We start from the raw sequence: 21507 nt of genomic DNA on the forward strand, positions 1-21507 counted from the left end.
AAAGTGTGCATTGTGCCCCTACGAGAACTGCAAGACTTAACTTCAATCAAAGACTTCACAGCAAAACTAAAAAAACTGTAACTGAATTCCATCTACTACTTCACACCTTCCCCCTTTAATTCTTTCTCCTCCTCTGTATCTATTTGTGTTTATCACATATGCATGGTTGTATCGCGTATATCTTGTAGTTTTAACTAAATTAGAGTGTTAAGGTTAATAAACTTACACCTTTTTGTTTAAACCTGAGAAAGCCTGTCTGATTGGTTCCTTTACAATTGCAATTAGAGAGCAGTGGGCAAAGACTTGCTGAGGAGAAGCTAAAAACATTGTGTTTTAAAGGTTAAACCCTGTTATGGCCAAACGGGGAAAGGGCCTAGAGGGGAGCCTGAGACTCCTTCCTCATCAGGTCGTACCAGAAATTTAGGTGCTCGTCCGGGATTGGACCCACAGACAAACGAGAAATTGCAAATGGGAAATCAAATTGATCCCAATCAAAAAGAGAAAAGATTTCAATACAGATTTTCTAGTTGTGTGTGTTAGAATACTAACATGTCCCCGACCGAAGCCAGTACACTCCCAAGTCAGGGTGAGGTAAGTTAAAGGCACTGTCTATGGAAGAGTTGAGGAATATGGCTGAGCAGTGTGGAATCACTTTCTGTGCCAAGGTTAGGACATTGGAACTCCTAAGACTAATGGCCAACCATTTTTCCCTTGAATCTGAAGAATCAGAGACAGGTTTAGAGATGAACTCCAACAGGGTATGGCTCGCAAAGATACAACTTGAACAGAGGAAACTTGAATTAGAAGACGGGAAAAGAGCGAGAAAGAAACTTCTGGAAGGAATGGGAGGAAAGAGAGCTGAGGCAGCTTGAGTTAACCAGGGGGCAACAGAGCAACCCCAGTGAAAGCATGGAAAATGCAAGTAGTGCGGGCCTGTGTAAGGAGTTTAAAAATTTTTCCCAGTTGATTCCAGAATTCAATGAGGGAAACGTGGAAACATCTTTAGTATCTTTTGAGAAACTTGCAAGGCAGTTAAAATGGCCACCTGAGAGTTGGACTCTTCTGTTGCAAAGTAAGCTAACAGGAAAAGCCCATGAGGTTTATTCCCTGTTGCCAGTTGAGAGTTCATCAAATTATGAACTGACAAAAAATGCTATCCTCGGGGCATATGAGCTAGCACCGGAAGACTACCCCCAGAAGTTCTGAACCCTCAGGAAACAGACTGATCAAACTTACTTCGAGTTTGAGAGAAGTAAGCAGCTGGCTTTTGACCAGTGGTTGAGGGCTCTTAAAGTGCAGCCCAGCTATGAAAACCTCAGAGAGGTGATATTGCTAGAGGAATTTAAAAACACTTTTTTTTTTTTCCTCCCCCCACTTTCCATAAAGGCCCATGCGGAGGAACAAAAAATACATAGTGAGGCAAGCGGCAGTTTTGGCTGATGAGCTTGCTCTTAATATACAAGTCGGTTCCCCTAGTCACCCCCACAAATCCGAAAAGGACAAAGGGTGGGAAGGTCATAGGAGCCCAACCACTCCTGGGAAGGAAAGAAAATTTGGACACACGGGGCCCTCTTCCAGCCAAAAAGGATAGTGCTGTAAGTGGGAATGAGACCCGGAGACCTGTGTGCTTCCATTGTAATAAGGCAGGCCATCTGAGAACTGACTGCTGGAAACTATGATAAAGCCTGTAGGGTTAATCAGTGCACACCCGCTCAGGACAGGAGAAGGGAACATAGGAACAGGAGTAGGCCATTCAGCCCCTCGAGCCTGTCCCGCCATTCAATGAGATCATGGCTAATCCGTGGCCTAACTCCATATACCTGCCTTTAGCCCATATCCCTTAATATCTGTGCTTAACAAAAATCTATCTCAGATTTAAAATTAACAACTGTTCGAGCTTCAACTGCTGTTTGTGGGAGCGAGTTCCAGACCTCTACCACCCTTTACGTGAAGAAGTGCTTCCTAACATCTCCCCTGAACGGTCTGGTCCTAATTTTTAGACTATGCCCCCTAGTTTTTGAATCTCCAACCAGTGGAAATAGTTTATCTAGCCTGTCTTTTCCTGTTACTATCTTGAAGACTTCAATCAGATCACCCCTTAACCTTCTAAATTCTAGTGAAAATAGGCCTAATTTGTATAATTTCTTCGCGTAACTTAACCCCTGTAGTCCAGGTATCATTCTTGTAAACCTATGTTGCACTCCCTCCAAGGCCAGTATATCCTTCCTACGGTGTGGTGCCCAGAACTGCTCACAGTACTCCAAGTGGGGTCTAACCAGGGTTTTGTATAGCTGCAGCATAACCTCGATGTCTTTATACTCCAATCCTCTGGATATAAAGGCTAGCATTCCATTAGCCTTTTTGATTACTTTCTGCACTTGCTCGTGGCATTTTAAAGATCTGTGCACCTGAACCCCCAAGTCTCTTTGGACATCCACTGTACTTAACCTCTTCCCATTTAGAAAGTACCCTGCTCTATCCTTTTTTGGTCCAAAATGGAAAACCTCACAGTTGCCTGCATTGAAATCCACAGTTTTGCCCACTCACCTAGTCTGTCAATATCTCTTTGCAATTTTATGAGTCCTTAATGAATAATGTGAATAATTGAGGCCCCAACAGAGATCCCTGTGAGACACCACTAGTTACATCCTGCCAATCGGAGTACTTACCCATTATCCCCACGCTCTGTCGCCTACCACTCAACCAACTTTCTAACCATGTCAATAATTTGCCTTCAACTCCATGGGCTTCTACCTTGGTTAACAGTCTCTTATGTGGGACTTTATTAAATGCCTTCTGGAAGTCCATATAAGTAACATCCATGGACACTCCCCTGTCCACTACCTTAGTCACCTCTTCAAAAAATTCAGTGAGATTTGTCAGGCATGACCTTCCCGTCATGAATCCATGCTGGCTGTCCCTGATTAACTGAAATTTTTCTAGGTGTTCAGTCACCCTATCCTTGATTATAGACTCTAGCAACTTCCCCACCACAGATGTCTGGCTAACTGGTCTGTAATTTCCTTGGTTCCCCCTTTCACGCTTCTTAAAAAGTGGAGTGACATGTGCAACTTTCCAATCCAGAGGGACCACTCCTGAATCTAGGGAACTCTGAAAGACTATAGTCAGGGCGTCTACAATGTGCTCACCTACTTCCTTTAACACCCTCGGATGGAAACTGTCAGGTCCTGGGGATTTCTCACTCTTTAGTTCCATTAATTTCCTTGTTACTGATGTTTTACTTACGTTAATTGTATTAAGTCCCTGTCCCCTATCGGCTATTAATTTTTTCGGGACTTCCGGCAAGTTATCCTCCTTTTCAACTGTAAATACTGAGGCAAAGTAATTGTTCAACACGTCTGCCATTTCCCCATTATCAATGACATCTCCAGTTTCAGCTTTTAGTGGGCCTACATTGCTCTTGACCACCCGTTTTCCCTTTATGTAACTATAAAATTTCTTCTTATTGATTTTGATGTCCCTTGCAAGTTTCCTTTCATAATCTCTTTTAGTAGCTCATATAAGCTGCTTTTTGACCCTTTGCTGGTCTTTGTATCGATCCCATTCGGCCGGATCTGTGCTGCGATTTGCATTTTTGTAAGCCGTTTCTTTTTGTTTTATGCTATCCCTAATCTCTTTAGTTGTCCATGGCTGTTTTTTCTGTGAAGTGGAGCTTTTTCCTCTCAGGGGTATATACTCACTCTGTATTTCATTAAATGTTTCCTTAAATATTCTCCACTGTTCTTCAGTCGTTTGACCCATTAACAGATCTACCCAGTTTACCGTGGACAGTCTCTGTCTCATCCCAGTAAAGTCAGCCTTACCCAAGTCTAAAATTCTAGTAGCTGATTCGTGCTTTCCACTTTCAAGCTCGATCTTGAATTCGATCATGTTGTGATCACTATTTGAATCTGATGGAAAGCACAGCTGAACAAGCTGTGGCTTTAACTGCACTAATAGTAAGACTCAGAAAACAAACAGCTGCGGGTGCAGGAAAATTTAATAGGATTCCTGAAGTTTATCAGGATTTTATGTCTGAAGGGAGAGTAACCCCATACCGCTTGAGTGGGGCAAGCAAGCCCATAGTAATCCTCAGGGATACAGTGGCCACTAGATCCCTTTTACTGGGAAAAGACCTGATCTTTCCCTCAGAGTGCAGTCAATACCAAAATGGTGGTAAATGGTATTGGAGGGCAGTGTACGCATATAGCTTTACATTGGGTGCACTTGGAGTGTGACCTAGTTTCAGGACCAGTGACCGTAGGGATTATCCCTAGTTTGCCTGTGGAGGGGTTGACCTGCTCTTAGATAATGATCTGGCGGGGGCAAAGGTGGTAGCTTCCCCAATAGTGAAAGAGAGACCGCAGGATGTCAGCGAGACAGGGCAGTGGCAGGAGACGGTCCCCTACAGTTCCCCTAAATATGTAATGAATCAGGCTGTGACCAAACCAGCTCTCCCAGAGGAGACTGAATTGACATTGCGGACAGATGACCATGAAGTGTGTCTGTCTGAAACTTCCTTTGGAAAGTTAGAGGACCCAGGGAATGGATTAATTGGATCTTCCCTAGCTGAGGCTCAGTGAGCTGACCCAGTACTGAGAGAGTTAGCACAGGCTGCCCAGACTGAAATTGGAGCAGAGGGAGTCCATGATTGCTACTATTTAATGAATGAGGTACTGATGAAAAAGTGGAGTTCTCACAGACCTGAGGACAAGGAATGGACAGTGGTTTACCAGTTAGTGGTGCCACAGAGGTACTGGAGGGAAATATTACGAATATCCCGTGACATTACAGTGGCTGTACATGTCAGTATACGAAAAACCAAAGTCCGCAGAAGACAGCAGTTTGACTGGCCAAAACTCCACAAAGATGTGGTATAGTATTGTAGGAGTTGCTACATGCCAGGTTGAGGGGAAACCCCAACCTGCAGTGACATTTGCACCCCTAAGTCCTGCACTGCTGTTTGGAGGACCCTCCAGCAGAGGGCTGGTGAATTTTAAGTGTCCACTTCCAAGAACAAAAGGGAACAGACAAGCACAGGGCTGGCAAAAAGTTAGAGAGGAAAAGGGAAAAAGGGACAAAAAGGACAGGTTGAAGGAGGTCCAAGAGGATTCCCAAATGAAAATCCTACTGTCTGGTCAGCCAACCCCCACATCCTCCTTTGTAAATACAGGCACCAGAAGCACCCCACCAGAGTTGCTCAGAACATTTACAGAAACCTGCAGGGACAAAGAAAGTCCTCAAGAGGGCAAAGAGACAGTGAGGGTAATGCCTCACCTAGTCAAATTGTTACAGGGGAGTGCAGCGGAATTTGGACAAATACCTGCAAGCAGAGGACAAAGGAAAGATTAGCAAAGAATCCTACCCCACAATCAGGAGAAAAGAGAACCAACAATGCCCTGCAGTGAACAGCACTTCAATGACTCACCAGAGCACTGAAAGTGAGGTCAGAGTAGATCCACCCACTGCCGACCCCCATAATCAGAGCCCCCAATCTAGGGCTAATTAAATCTAACCATCTCCCTGCAGAACCCAACAGGAACAAAGGCACCCTAGACAATCATGGAAATGTGCAAACTTGAAACCTTCCAAAAAACAATCACATTTATTGGGATGACCATTCCCAACGTATTGCAGGCTGGTAGTGAAGAAACTTTAAACCCCTTGGGCAACATATAACTATCTCAGACCCACCTCAAGGGAAAAGGGGCAGTCCAAAGCAGCACTGCTACAAAGGAAAGACAGGCTATAACAATTTGAAGATTTCTGAATGAATGAGAGAAATGCATGTGTGTTATCCTGTACTTTTCTCTTCCTTCTAATTTCTAATGAAATTGCTCCCCCTATTGTCACATTTCATTCGGCCAGAGATGAAGGTGTGACGGAAATCACACCTGCCAAATGGAAACATATATTAATTTTGTCATATGGAACACTATTTGAACGTTTACTGCACATTGAACATAACTTGTTTAAAAAGACCACAAAGCAGTGGCCGAAAACATGTCTGTCTGTCTCTCTCTCTCTCTCTCTCTCTCTCTGTAGCATGGTTGCGTCGCCTATTTTTAGTGGTTTTAACTGAGTTAGAGTGTTAAGATTAATAAACTTACACCTTTCTTGTTTAAACCTCAGAAAAACTGTCTGATTTGCTCCTTTACAATTACAATTAGAGAGCAGTGGGCATGAACTCACTGAGGGGAAGCTAAAAACAGTGTTTTAAAGGTTAAACCCTGTTACGGCCAAACTGGGAAAGGGCCGAGAGGGGAGCCTGAGAGCCCTTCCTCCCCGGTCGTAACAAAAGGTTGACAGCACATATCATGAGACTATAGAGTATTAGTAATTCCTCAGGTAATCCAATATAAAACAAAATCACTATAGTGTTCTTGTACAAGACCTTGGTTAAGCCTCATTTGGAAAAATTGAGCTGAATTTTATGCTGACCTTGGGGATATGCAACAGAGGCTGGGGGTTCGGGGGGACATAAGATCAGGACGGGACACCTCGGACAGGAAGCCTGACATCGTGACAGTCCATCCTGATTTTATGGATGGTGGGTGGAGTTCAGACGGTGACACAGCAGGCAGGCAATTATGATGGTTAAGAGGCCGATTGATAACAGTTTTATTTGTGAGTTTGGGTTTTATGAACTGCACGGGATTCACAGCTTCAGAGGCTCGCCTCCTTCAAGGAGACAACATGGAACTCATTGCTAGCTGCCAGGGGAGGCCATCGGGCGAGGGACTGCCAGGCAGGATGGAGGAGGGAGGGCATCATCTGAGGAGTGAGGGTACAGGTCCCAGAATTATGGGGGTCCCATTACAAGGAGGGCAATGGGCAAGTGTCACCTTGTCAGAGGCATCAATTCGGAGTAAGGAGGGGGGCCGTTGGCAGGGAAGGATGTTCTCTGGGAGAGGTCACCTTTCATGGGCCTATTTCATCCAGGCTTCGGGGACCCCGTTGAAGAGGAGGTGCAACAGAGCAAGAGGGAGAGCCAGGCATCTGCAGCAGCACTGCAATGACTTTGCACAGAAGGTCAGCAGTGGCCTCCAGATAATGGAGAAGGGGCACAGGGGAGAAAGATGGGTGACTCCCCCACACTGAAGGAGATCCTCCAGAGAGTATCTACTAGTCAATGCTAGCCTACCTGCAGATGTTCGAGAGGCAGTGCCAACGAAGACTCTGCCTCACCATGGAGGCCATCACTGACCTCTGCGCTATGATGCAGGATGATCTGTGCCTGAGGGGACTTGGTGGAAATGCAATGCTGGTGGCACTGAAGGTCACCATGGCACTGAACTTATACCCCTTTGGATCATTCCAGGGAGCCACTGGAATCATATGGCATCTTACAGTCAACGGTCCATCAGTGCATCAAGGAGGGCACAAATGCCCTTTTCAGGAGGGCCGGTGACTGTGTGCTTCCGCACAGATCCCAGCTCTCAGGTTGAGGAGGCCATCAGGTTTGGGCCATTGTTGGGTTCCCCCAGGTGCAGGGTGTCATCGAATGCATGCATGTGGCTATCAAGGCTACTGCACATAAGCCAGCAGCCTTCATCAACAGGAAGGGCTTCCACTCCCTCAACATACAACTGGTCTGCGATCACTTTAAATGGATCCTGCAGGTCTGCGCACGCTTTCCGGGAAGTTGCCACAGTGCCTACATTTTGAGACAGTCCCAGGTGCCAGAAATTTTCCGGCATCCCGTGCGCCTTCAGGGATGGATCCTTGGAGTCGAGGACTACCCACTGAGGACATGACTATTGATGCCTGTGTGGTAACCCCACACAGAAGCAGAGGAGAGGTACAACACTTGCCATAGGACAACATGTGCGAGCATAGAGCAGGCCATTGGTCTGCTGAAGATGAGATTTAGGTGCCTAGATCGGTCTAGTGGATTCCTTCAGTATGCCCCGGCAAGGGTCACGTATCGTGATGGTCTGCTGTGCACTGCAAAACCTGGCGCTGCAGAGCTCGGGAGCCGAGGGAGCGAGGAGCATACGGCCTTCTCAGACTATGAGGATGCAGAGGGGGAAGATGGACAAGCAACGCCAGATGAAGGACCCCAGGAACAACAGGAGAGTTGCCATGAGATACGTGCAAGGGAGACTCGTGATGTCCTTATACATTCATGTTTCCTTTGATTCTTAGTGCCAGTTGTGCCTTGACCAATAAAGACTTGCCCTTATGCAGCCCTGTTGTCGCCTTCCTTCAGGAAGCATTTGCTCATTGATCAGTTAATGAATTTCACAGCAGACACTACCCTTTGCATCTACAGCAGACAATCATCCATGATAACCCTGTGAATCAAGGTGCTCTCACTCATTCTATTGCGTGAACTCCTACAAGGTGCTCTCCTGTGCTGTCAGCTGAGGTGGAGGCAGGCTGCTGACCTTGCTGCCCCTTGGCTAGAGATGACCTTGGCTGTTGTCCTCTGGGGTGCCTCAGCATGCCGATGACCTCTTGCACAGAAGCAGTGAAGCAGTAGCACCCTCTGTTGTCAGTAATGAAAGGGGATCATTCACTGGCAGAGGCGCAGAGGAGCAGCTGCCCGCACCAGGAGCACACTGAGAGGAGCCCCCAACTGCGGGAGCCAGTTACCCCTGCTCTCTTGCAAGGCAGACCTCTGCCTCCCTGTTGACCTGTGAATGTGGAGGACCTGGTGGTGACTCCAGGTCCTCTATCACCCTCTCGCATTGCCACTGGTGCCTCGTTCCCATGGTCAAGACAAGGGTATGCGGGCCTGAGTGCTCTGCTGGATGTGATTTTCCATCAGAGCCGCCAATCCCTCAGTGGAGGACGCCACAGGCACCAGTTAGAGACAGTGCAGCACTAAAGGGCTGGATGGACTCCTCCATCGTCCGCATTTGGGCGCACACACGCATAACCTCTGGCTTCTCTGCCAGTTGTTGCCTGACCTCTCGCTGCAGCATTTCCCTTTATGCTGGTGATACCAGAGGCACATCAAAGGTCTGACCTCCCATAGTCCTTCGACCGTCTGAGACCTGGGCTGTCACAGTCTCCGTCAGCTGCTTGGGCGATGTGCGAGTATCTGTGCTGATAGAGGGTGAAGGGGTTTGAGGTGGCACTGGACCCTTTGAGGCTCCCTCCTCCCCCTCAGGTGGAAGGCTGTCCTGCAATCTTGGAGGCTCTTTGAGTCGGCCCCACATGACCTGCATGAAAGAACAGAGACATGCAAGGGAAGGGGCTCCCCTCCTGACATAGCACACACCCCTATGTTGGAGATTCCACCGTATGCGTGATGAGCAGCATGGCTCCACAGCTGCTGATGCACCCAAGTGCCCAATGGGGACCTTACTCACTGCCTTGGAAAGGTTCCCCTGCCTCTCCATCCACAGCGCTCCATCCGTCCTGCAGTCCAGCCAGCTCTATGGTCTGCTCCTCCATCAGGGTCGTGACATGGAGAAGCAGCAGCCCTCCACCAGTCTTGGCCTGCTCTTTGCAATTGTGAGCAATCTTCTCCAGATAGAGGGATGGAAACTGTTGGCCCCCAACAAGAACAGCCTGAAGACTTTGGCTGTTGGTAGTCCAGCTGTCACTAATAGGGGCACGCACATGCCTCCTGCATGCTGCCCCTTTTACAGGGACCTCCTGTGGGTGTGCACTGGCAATTGGCCTCCTTTCAAAGCCATTTTGCCATTCCTCAGTCAGTTTGCATGCATCCCCTGACCCTTTGCCCATGTCTGGGTGGGCAACCCCTCCACCCAACACACCCTGCTGCTTTGGTCGATGCAAAACCTAAGAAGTACTCACTTTCACTGCCCAGATGAGGTCATTGAGCTGCCCATGGCACTGTAACCATGTCCTTAGGGTGACCTCAGGGCTGCTCACCTCCTCAGCTATCTGCAGCTAGGCTTGCTTGGTGAGGCTCCCAGATCTCCTCCTCCCATCCCTAGGGAAGACTATATACCTCCATTCCCTGGCGGCCTGTAGGAATACCTGAAGGGAGGCATCAGTGAAGTGTGGGCTACCCGTGGTCTACTTTCTGACATCACTGTGCAGCCTCTCTGAACTCTGCCTCTCTTATGCCTGCAGACAGTAAGTTTAATTGCAGGGCTGGCAGCCCTATAAGGTGCCAGCACCTGCCACGGCATCAGCTGACGCCGGCGTCTCCGCCTGCACCCTCCCCCCGACTCCAACCACGCATTTACTCGTGCCCTGAGCCTCGAGGCCCTTAATTGGCCGCCCGCTGCTGGATCGCATGTGGCTAGCTGCACCTGCCCCTGACATGCCATGCACCACTTCTGGTCCCGATGGTGGGACCCGCGTCTGCACTACAAAATCCAACCCATTGTGTCCCAGTCTTGTGACCGCTTATGGTGGGTAATACAGATGCCCTGAAAAAGATTAAGAGCAGAGCCACGAGATTGATAACTTGTTTAAAAGGTCTTGATGTGATTCATAGTCACTGTGGTCTCCTGAAACTCATTTTGAGTGCCTTTGGAGGTGGGTAGATGGAGAGAAATTTCCCAGAATTCTTCCCCCCCACCATCCGCTCCCCGAAATTGGTCTAGGGATTTTATTCAAGCTTTGTTCCGGCCTCTGCCAGGACATTACATGGTTGCTGATAGGTTGAAAACATTGGAGATAATGATGCTTAATTGTAATATAGGCATATTAGACAGACTTGATGGACCAAATTTTTCTTTTTCCTGTCACTCAATTTTGTAAACTTGTATGTCAAATAAATACAGATTCTAATGCTAACAATGAAATAGCATTTCATTAAGTATAAAATAAATTATGTAGTTCTATAATCCATTCATCAAAAAATTGTATGTTTCCTTCTGATTAACAGGTTAGGATTCCTACTAGGCAAGACAAACCTGGTGCAACACAGATAATACAATCTGGAGATGAAGTAAGGGCTATTTGAAGAATATGGTATTGTAGGATATTGATATTGTTCATAATAGCAGAGCTTAGATTTCTGTAGAAGGTACGTTAATTATGCTACTTGGAAACTTTGAGGTCAGTGATGTGGCACTTTTGGCACCTTATGCCATACTTATAGTTACATTCAGAGTTCCACACTTGTTCGTGAAATCAACTCATTTATAGTTGATGTGAATTGACTTTAGAAGGTGGAAAAATCTGGCTAGTTCTTGCCACCCTCCTACTTTCTGGTAACATTTAAAGCCGTTCCAATTGCAATTTAGAACCATAGAACCATAAAAAAGTTACGGCACAGAAAGAGGCCATTCAGCCTATCATGGTGGCGCCAGCTGATAAAACTAGCCCCCAATCAAATCCCGCCTTCCAGCACCAGTAGGACCAACGCCTGTGCAGATTAGGTGCAGGCAGTCTGACTGCTAAATTGTGTCTAGCAGTGGGCACAGTGCCTACTAATTTCTACTCCATTAACTGTGTGGTGTAATTCCACGAGTGCCTGCTGCACTTCAGTACTTTTCCCAATTGTGAGCCTTGATGGTGGATGTTATCAAGTTATTCAACTGGGAATGGTTTCGTAACAATGCGTAATCCTGTTGTTGCCCTGATATCCACATCAGCAAATTTTGAGCAGGTGCCATTGGACAGCATTTATAAACCATGGGCAGTTTGCTTTTCCCTCCTAACCCAAAGCACTGAGATGAGTTGTCGCATTCTAACAGATGATCAAACTGAGCATAGATCAGGAATCAAACCTGGGGTCTTTCTGGTATGTTTGGCTTCTCTGATTGTTAGCTAAATTGGCTGAACCGTTGGGGGAATGTTTCTTTTTGTTACACACATAAGCCAAATATAATGTAGATACCACTGAAATTGTTACGTCCAGAAGACAGGATGAGTATCAACAGTGTTCATTTACAGTTGTTAATTCATATATAGTTTGTTTATATTGATGAGCTGCTCATTTATAAATTAGGATAAGTAATTAAATATCCTGAATGGCATTAAATCACTTTTTATGATATATGAAAGTTGTGACCTCCTCCTACCCAGTGGTAGCATTGTGCCACAATCTGTTTCACTAGTTTATACTCATGTGATGATGCATAGATCTCTGGTTTTGCCATGTTTCTCAAAAAAAGTACTGTAGGCCTTTAACACACTTATAAGTTTACTGTTTGAGTTACTGTGATGTGATATAGATGTGCACAAAATAATCAGTGTTCCAAATTATTAAATTACTTACTACTTTTGAGAAATTCTGCATTTCACCAAGACTGCGGTGATTTTTTATTTGAAACCACATTATTTTAGCAAATTGTTAAGGGTAAAAAATTTAATGCTGGACAGCTCACATGTCAGTAGGTTGTGTTCTGCGTACTCTTTTATAGTATGGATTCAGAACCTGTGTTGAATTTTAATCATTATGATTTTTATTGTTTTTGATTCTTTTAGACTGACTCACAAGTCTCTTTTGCACTCCCTACAATCCATGAAATAGACCTGTTCAGGTAAACACTACAGTATTTATTTGATAAATGAGAATTCAAATTCTAAAAAGAAGTAAAGGCCCCTTTATATCTACTTTATGATCAAAAACATCAAATGAATTATACACAACAGCATAATACTATGCATAATGAAAATGAGTGGTTGCCATGTATCTGATTTTGCACCTGTTAGTCACTTTGAGTTCAGTACCTTGAAATATCTGTAATGTAAACAAGCAGAAAGCAAGTACATGGTGTATTTAGCCCTTTCCATGGCAATATTTCACTGAGAACAGAATCTCTGAAAATTATGGAATTCACATCCAGCAGAGACATAGGACTTTCACATGTTGCCTCTTTAACATTCCAAATTTAACCATGACTTCATGAATGTGTGTCTTTGACATTATGTATCCATCCCCTGAAAGTTTCTTTCCCTAACCAACTCCCAAAACAATTCCAGGCTGTAGAACTGCTGTTCATGACATTTTTGCACAATATTATGCAGAAAAACTGGGTTTGTGTGTGTGTTTTTTGTATTCGTTCATAGGATGTGGGTGTCACTGGCTAAGCCAGCATTTATTGCCCATCCCTAATTGTCCATGAGAAGGTGGTGGTGAGCTGCTTAATAGAACCGCAGCAATCCATGTAGGATAGGTACACCCACATGGTGTCTGTGTGTGTGTGAGAGAGATGCAGATTTGATATACAGAAAAGCTAATCGATAATGAAATTGAAAATGCTTTATGCTTCCGTAAGCAAGAACTAGAATATAAATCAATTTGACTAATTGTTAGAGAAGGTGTACAGCAACAACTTGAATTTATATGGTGTCTTTAACATAGTAAGATGTCCCAAGACACTTCACAGGTGTGGTTATTAAACAAAATGTGGCATCGAGCCATTTAAGATATTGGGGGCAGGCGGTCAAAAAGATAGATTTTAAGGGCTTAACGTCCCTCTCTTCCTTTTAGGAAGGTAATTCCAGAGCTTAGGGCCTTTGCAACTGAAGGCAGAGCTGCCAATGATGGATTAAAATCAGGAATGCTCAAGAAGCTAGAATTAGGGGAGCATAGATCTCAGAGTTATAGGGCTGGAGGAGATTGTAGAGATAGAGAGGGACGAAGCTATGGAGGGATTTGAAAACAAGGCTGAGAATTTTAAAATAAAGGTGTTACTTAATCGAGAACTAGTGTAGGTCAGTGAGAGCAGGGGTGATGGTGAACGGGACTTGGTGCGAGTTAGGACATGGGCAGCAGAGCTTTGGATAACCTCAAGTTTACAGAGGGTAGATCATGGGAGGCTGGCCAGGTGTGCGTTGGAGTAAAGTTTAGAGGTAACCAAGGCATGGAGGAGGCTTTCAGCAGCAAATGAACTGAGACAGGTGAAATAGGCAGTCTTTCTAATGGCACAGTGGGAACAAGGTGGCATTGGCATCCCAATATTTAGTTGGACAATATTCTGCTCATACAGTACTGAACATCTAACCAGCAGTCTGACAATTTAGAGGCAGTGGAGGGATCACGAGAGGTGGTGGTGTGGTAGAGCTGGGTGTTGCCAGTATACATGTGGAAACTGATGCTTTGTTTTGGATGACGTTGTCGATGCATGTAGATAAGAAATAGGAGGGGACCAAGGATACATCCTTGGGGGAGAATAGAGGTAATGGTGCTGGAGTGGGAAGAGAAGTCATTGTAGGTTATTCTCTGGCTACAACTGGTTAGATAAGAATGGAACCGGGGCTGAATTTTACCAGCCCCTCGATGCCGTAAGTTGTGGCAGGGAGGCCCGTAAAATGCTCGCGGGAGCGGCCTGCCACGACCCATGACACCGAGAAGGTCCTGCCACATATTGGCGGCAGGACCTTCATTAAAATTAGCCACATTTACATGCAAATTAGATTAGAGATACAGCACTGAAACAGGCCCTTCGGCCCACCGAGTCTGTGCCGAACATCAACCACCCATTTATACTAATCCTACACTAATCCCATATTCCTACCAAACATCCCCACCTGCCCCTATATTTCCCTACCACCTACCTATACTAGTGACAATTTATAATGGCCAATTTACCTATCAACCTGCAAGTCTTTTGGCTTGTGGGAGGAAACCGGAGCACCCGGAGAAAACCCACGCAGACACAGGGAGAACTTGCAAACTCCACACAAGCAGTACCCAGAATCGAACCCGGGTCCCTGGAGCTGTGAGGCTGCGGTGCTAACCACTGCGCCACTGTGCCGCCAACTTATCTGCCGCCACCGGCTGTCGCATGACGATTTTACAGCCAACCGACTGCAACTCGCACACCTTCGGACCTCCGTTGACGTTCCAAGGCGAGACACTGGTGGGGAGGGGGAGGAATAAAATTTTCAGGGTGGAGGGGAGGTGGGGCAGCAGGGAAAACTATTTCTATTCCTTGTGGGGATGGTGGGAAGGGGTTGAGGGTCAAAGATACTGAACTTCGGGGGAGGATAGGTCAAATTATATGTTTAGGACTCAGTGGGGGGGGTAGGGGATTCAATGTTACGTTAAAAGTTGATGTTTTTAAGCTCACCAGCACCTTTAAATATTTAAATATATCCTGAAGGGCTTGAAGCCCTTTAAAAATGGCACCTGTGCGGTGTTGCCGGGAACACTGCAGCTGCCCCCTCTACGTCATCGTTGTTGGACGCTCCGCCCCCTCCATTTAAATCAGCCCCCGCGAGTAATATCGCGGGGACTGTGCAGCGGAACTTCCGTTTCAGAAGGCCGCCGCATTCACAGCACGCCGCTGCGCAGCGCAGCACGCTGATAAAATTCAGATCCAGGCACGTGCAGCTGAATGACTGTAGACAGGCATTGGAGGAGGATATTGTGGTCAAACATGTCAAAGGCTGAACACAGGTAAGCAGGACAAGGAGGTTTAGGTTTGCCTTTGACACAGTCACATGGGATATCATTTGTGATTTTGATGACAACCGCTTCAGCACTTGGGGCCTAGGCAGCTGAAGGCACAGCCACCAATGGTGGAGCGATGACAGCCAGGCATGCGCAAGAGGCCAGAATTTGAGGTGCGCAGAGATCTCAGAGGGTTTAGGGCTGCAGTGATAGGAAGGGACGAAACAGTGGAGGGGAAGATTTGAGAACAAGGATAAAAATTTTAAAATTGAGGCACTGCTGGACCAAGAGCCAATGTAGGTCAGCGAGCACAAAGGAAGTAGCACTTTGTAAGAGATTAATATTTTGAATTGTTACTAACAGTATGTAAGAAGATAATTGCCACCAATACATCTGGACGCAATACCTAAACTGAGGCAAAAACAAGACACAATTCAGTGGAATGCAAATTTATCATGTACCAATTAGTTTTTTTTTTATTATGTTGAATTAAGATAAGTAAATAAATGAATAATTGGACTATTTATTTAAATGTTTCATAATGAAATTAATTAAATTAATTGGCGATACGAAGGATGGAATTGTATAGGTAATGTCTAATATTAGATGAAGTGAGATTAAAACATTATGTTGAATTCCAGGGCTCAATTTTCCTGCTGGTGTTAATTGTAAAAATTTTAGGTGCACTGAAGCTACGTTTAAAAAGGAAAAGAATCAGATGAGCAAGTCAAGAGGTACAGAAATGTGTGAGACAGTTGACATGCAAAGGATAGAGTGTGATTGAATTTTGAATGAGTAGTAAACAGAACAAGAAGATTATAGGCTGTTCTGCTTGTGTGTTTGCGTGTGTATCTGTATAACAATTTTTGTTTTGTCTGTCTAAAACTAGTCAGAAAGGTGGTTCACCCTGTTTTAAAATGAAAACCTGTGAATTCTTTAAGAAAGTGGATTTTAATGTGTGTTTCACTCACATTGACACCTATATTGAGATCTCAGTCTTGGCTTTTTGACATAGGAAACATTGCAAAGTGTTTCCTTGCAGGGAAGGAGGATGAGAGATAGAGAATTATCCACTTACTTACCTTCTTAAAGCAAATTTCAGATAGCATTGCCAGAAGCATAATATACATTTACCTACCTGTCCTCCCTCTTAGCCGCAAATGGTATATTCGCAGGGAGACCAGTAAGGGATGGGAGAAAACCCTGAAAAGGAGTATCACCCACAACAACAAAATAAAGTCTGATGAAGGGTCACTGACCTGAAGCTCTGCTTCTCTCTCCACAGATGCTGCCAGACCTGCTGAGTATTTCCAGCATTTCTTGTTTATTTTTTAGATTTCCAGCATCTGCAGTACTTTGCTTTTATTAAAGTAAAGTCTTTGTTTATTTCAATCAGGTATTTATAATACAGTTTCCAAATCAAAAGAAAGTTAATTTTAGCCAAAGATTTGGCCCAAGATAGTGGATTTGCACATGTCCAATTAGATTTTTAAAAATTGGCTTAAGGACAGAAAACAGTGGGTTGTAATAAATTTCAGACTGGAGGATAGTAGACAGTGGTGTTTCCCAAGGGTCAGTGGTGGGACCACTTTATTTTGCTATATATAAATGACTTGGATCTTGGAATACTTGGATAACAGAGTAGAATCTGTTTGCTGATGACACCAAACTCGGTGTGGCAAACAGTGAGGATAATGTGAACCATCTGCAGCAGGACATAGATAGGCTAGCAGAATGGACAGAGGTGGCAGATGGAATTCAATACTGACAAGTGTGAAGTGATGCATTTTGGCAGAAGGAATAGGGAGAGGCAATGTATACTTAATGGCACAATTCTAAAGAGTGTGCAGGAACAGAGGGACCTGAGGGTGCATGTGCATCAATCTTTGAAGGTGGCAGGACATATTGAGAGAGTGGTTAATAAAGCATATGGGATCTTGGACTTCACAGAGGTATTGAGTACACAAGCAGGGAAGTTATGCTGAACCTCTATAAAGCTCTGGTTAGGCCCTAACTGGAGTATTGTGTCCAGTTTTGGTCACCACACTTCAGGAAAGACGTGAGGGTCCTTGAGAGGGTGCAGAGGAGATTTATCAGAATGGTTCCAGGGATGGAGGGTTTTATTTACAAAGGTTAGGTTGAAAAAACTGGATTTGTTCTCCTTAGAACATAGGCGATTGAGGGAGATTTAATAGAAGTATACAAAATTATGACAGGCTTAGATAAGTTAGACAAGGAAAAACTGTTCCCATTAACTAATGGTACAAGGACTAAGGGGACACAGATTGAAAGTTTTGGACAAAAGATGCAGGGGAAATATGAGGAAGCACTTTTTGACGTAGTAGGTGGTAATGACCTGGAACTCACTGCCCACAAGGGTGTTGGAAGCGAAGATGATCAATGACTTCAAGAGGAAGTTGGATGGCCACCTGAGAGAAGTAGACTTGCAGGGCTATGGGGATCCAGCCGAGGAGTGGGACTAAATGCAACGCTCCTTGGAGAGCTGGCATGGACTTGATGGGCCAAATGGCGGCCTCCTGTGCCATAAATGACTCTGACTCTATTATGATACAAAAAAATTGGAATCTACAGCATAGCATCCAGGATATTTCCAAATGTTCTTTATGAATAAAGTAGCAACTATAATCGTTCCACAGCCACCTTTTTAATTACAGCTAAATTGCCAGAACTTTACTCACCTATCTTTTGTCATAGTCATAGAGTCGTAATACATAGAAACAGGCCCTTTGGCCCATTGCGTCCATGCCGACCATAATGCCTATCCATACTAATCCCACCTGCTTGCATTAATTCCATATCCCTCTATGCCTTGCTCATTCAAGTACGTGTCCAGATGCCTCTTAAATGTTGATACTGTTCCTGCCTCCACCACTTCCTCAGGCAGCTCATTCCAGATACCTACTATTCTTTGTGTGAAAAATTTACCTCTTTGATCCCCTTTAAACCTCCTCCTTCTCACCTTAAATCTATGCCCTCTAGTTTTAGTCACCCCTACCATGGGAAACAGACTCTGGCTATCTACCCTATCTATGCCTCTCATAATTCTATATACCTCTACCATGTCCCCTCTCGGCCTCCTTCACTCCAGGGAAAACAGACCCAGCCTATCCAATCTCTCTTTATAACTCAAGCCCTCCAAACCAAGCAACATCCTTGTGAATCTTTTCTGCACCCTCTCTAGCTTAATCACATCTTTCCTGTAGTGCGGCGACCAGAACTGCACACAGTACTCCAAATGCGGCCTAACCAACGTTATGTACAACTGTAACATGACGTACCAACTCTTGCCTTCATCGGCCGAGGCATTGAGTACAAGCATGCCATATGCCGCCTTCACCACCCTGTCCAGCTGTGTTGCCACTTTCAGGGAACTATGTATTTGCACCCCAAGGTCTCTTTGCTCAACAACACTCCCTGCCATTCACTGTATATGTCCTGCCCTGATTTAACTTCCCAAAATGCATCACTTCGCATTTGTCTGTGTTAAATTCCATTTGCCAATCCCTTGCCCACTTTCCCAGTTTATCTGTATCCTTTTTGTAACCTTAGACAACCTTCTTCACTGTCCACTATACCACCGATTTTGGTGTCATCTGCAAACTCATTAATCATGCCCCCTACATTCACATCCAAGTTATTAATATATATGACCAACAACAACGGGCCCAGCACCGATCCCTGCAGCACACCACTGGTCACCGGCCTCCAATCTGAAAAACAACCCTCCGTTACCACCCTCTGCCTCCTATCACCAACCCAATTTTGTATCCAATTGGCTAGCTCACCCTGGATCCCATGTGTTCGAACCTTCTGGACCAGCCTACCATGCGGGTCCTTGTCAAAGGCCTTGCTAAAGTCCATGTAGACAACGTCCATCGCCCTTCCCAAGTCAATCCTCTTGGTTACCTCCTCGAAAAACTCAATCAAATTCGTGAGACATGATTTCCCACACACACAGCCATGCTGACTATCCCTAATCAGACCTTGCCTTTCCAAATGCGTATAAATCCTATCTCTCAGAATCCCTTCCAATAACTTTCCCACCACTGATGTAAGGCTCACCGGCCTGTAGTTCCCTGGCTTATCCCAGCTGCCCTTCTTAAATAAAGGCACAACATTAGCTATCCTCCAGTATTCCAGTACCTCACCCGTGGCTAACGATGATACAAAAATCTCTGCCAGGGCCCCAGCAATCTCCTCCCTTGCTTCCCATAGCATCCTAGGATACATCTGGTCAGGCCCTGGGGATTTATCCACCTTAATGTGTTTCAAAACCTCCAACATCTCCTCCTTTGTAATGTTGATGTGCTCCAGGATATCGCTGTTCCCTCCCTTGAACTCACTAGTTTCCATGACCACCTCCACGGTAAATACAGACGAAAAGTATTCATTTAATACCTCGCCCATTTCCCGTGGCTCCACACATAGATTACCACACTGATCCTTAAGGGGACCCACTCTCTCCCTAGCTACCCTTTTACTCTTAAAATACTTATAGAATCTTTTAGGATTCTCCTTTATCTTATCTGCCAGGGAAATCTCATGGCCCCTTTTCGCCTTCCTAATTTCCTTCTTAAGTGTACTCCTACATCCCCTATACTCCTCGAGGGACTCGCTTGATCCCAGCTGCCTATACCTGACATATGCCTCCTTCTTTGTCCAGACCAAACCCTCAATATCCCTCGTCAACCAAGGTTCCCTAAACTTGCCAGCCTTGCCCTTCCATCTAACAGGAACATGCTGGCCCTGAACTCTTCCTATCTCACTTTTAAAAGTCTCCCACTTGCCAGATGTCCCTTTACCTGTAAACAGCCTCTCCCATTCAACTTTTGAGAGTTCCTGTCTGATGCCATCGAAATTAGCCTTCCCCCAATTTAGGACTTCAACCTGAGGACCAGTCCCATCCTTTTTCATAACTATCTTGAAGCTAATAGAGTTATGGTCACTGCTCCCCCACTGACACATCAACCACCTGCCCAGTCTCATTTCCTAAGAGGAGGTTGGGTGTAGGGCCATCCACATACTGCTTCAGAAAACTATCCTGGACACACTTAACAAATTCTTCCCCATCTGATCCCTTAGCACTAAAGCAGTCCCAGTCAATATTAGGGAAGTTAAAATCACCTACTATTACAATCCTATAATTCCTACACCTATCTGTGATTTCCCTACATATATGCTCCTCCAATTCCCTCTCCTCTCTTACCTCCACCTCTGTCATGCCGGAAGCATCGGTACCCCGGAACATTGAGCTGCCAGTCCTGCCCATCCCTCAACCATATTTCCGTAATAGCTATAATATCATAATCCCATGTACTGATCCATGCTCTGAGTTCATCTGCCTTACCTGTAAGACTTGCATTAAAGTTAATGCAGTTTAGCTACCAGACCTTCCACGCTTCCAGACCTGCCCCTGCCCGACCTGTCTACTGGGCTTACTTGCTTTAACCTCTACATTTGTCTCAACTATCTCATCGGAGAGACTACTACTTTGGGCCCCTCCCCCCTCCAGACTAGTTTAAAAGTTTGTAAAAAGAAAACTTTTGTTAATTGAGAACTTTGTAGATTTAAGAATTTTTCAATCCTCAACTAACAAACAGTTGTTAAACCATAAGGGGATTTAACTTGGATATAGGCTGTGAGTAAATCATGGCTTAGGAACTTCGGAACATCGGACTTCGGAACATCGGACTTCGGAACATCGGACTTCGGAACATCGGACTTCGGAACATCGGACTTCAGAACAGGAGTAGGCCATTCGGCCCTTCGAGCCTGCTCCGCCATTCAATAAGATCATGGCTGGTCTAGTTGTGGTCTCAACTCCACTTTCCTCTCTGCCCCATAACCCTTGATTTTCTTGTCTATCAAAAATCTATCTTACTCAGTCTTGAATAAATTCAATGACCCAGCCTCCACTGCTTTCTGGGGAAAAGACTTCCACAGACTAAACGACCCTTTCAGGAAAGAAAATTCTCCTCATCTCCGTCTTAAAAGGGAGCCCTCTTATTCTTAAACTGTGTCCCCTCGTTCTAGTCTTCCCCACAAGAGGAAATACCCTCCTGGTATCCACTCTATCAAGTCCCCTCAGGATCTTCTATGTTTCAATAAGATCACCTCTCATTCTTCTAAACTTCAGTGGGTATAGGCCCAACCTGTTCAACCTTTCTTCATAAGATAAACCCTTCACCCTCGGAATTAGTCGAGCAAAC

The 21507-nt window shown here is 45.2% G+C and overlaps 1 protein-coding gene across 3 annotated transcripts in view; it reads left to right on the forward strand.

The window, feature by feature from the left end:
• dennd6aa (DENN/MADD domain containing 6Aa) overlaps nucleotides 1-21507 on the forward strand; it is a 148425-nt gene that overhangs the window by 99300 nt on the left and 27618 nt on the right. For all 3 annotated transcript variants that reach the window (XM_068051680.1, XM_068051679.1, XM_068051681.1), the window contains 2 exons: nucleotides 10817-10879; nucleotides 12364-12419. In XM_068051680.1, coding sequence (XP_067907781.1) covers nucleotides 10817-10879; nucleotides 12364-12419 — 119 coding nt within the window. The remainder of the gene's footprint in view (nucleotides 1-10816; nucleotides 10880-12363; nucleotides 12420-21507) is intronic.

This window comes from Heterodontus francisci, chromosome 19 (genome assembly GCF_036365525.1).
Source record: "Heterodontus francisci isolate sHetFra1 chromosome 19, sHetFra1.hap1, whole genome shotgun sequence".
NCBI classification, from domain to species: Eukaryota; Metazoa; Chordata; class Chondrichthyes; order Heterodontiformes; family Heterodontidae; genus Heterodontus; species Heterodontus francisci.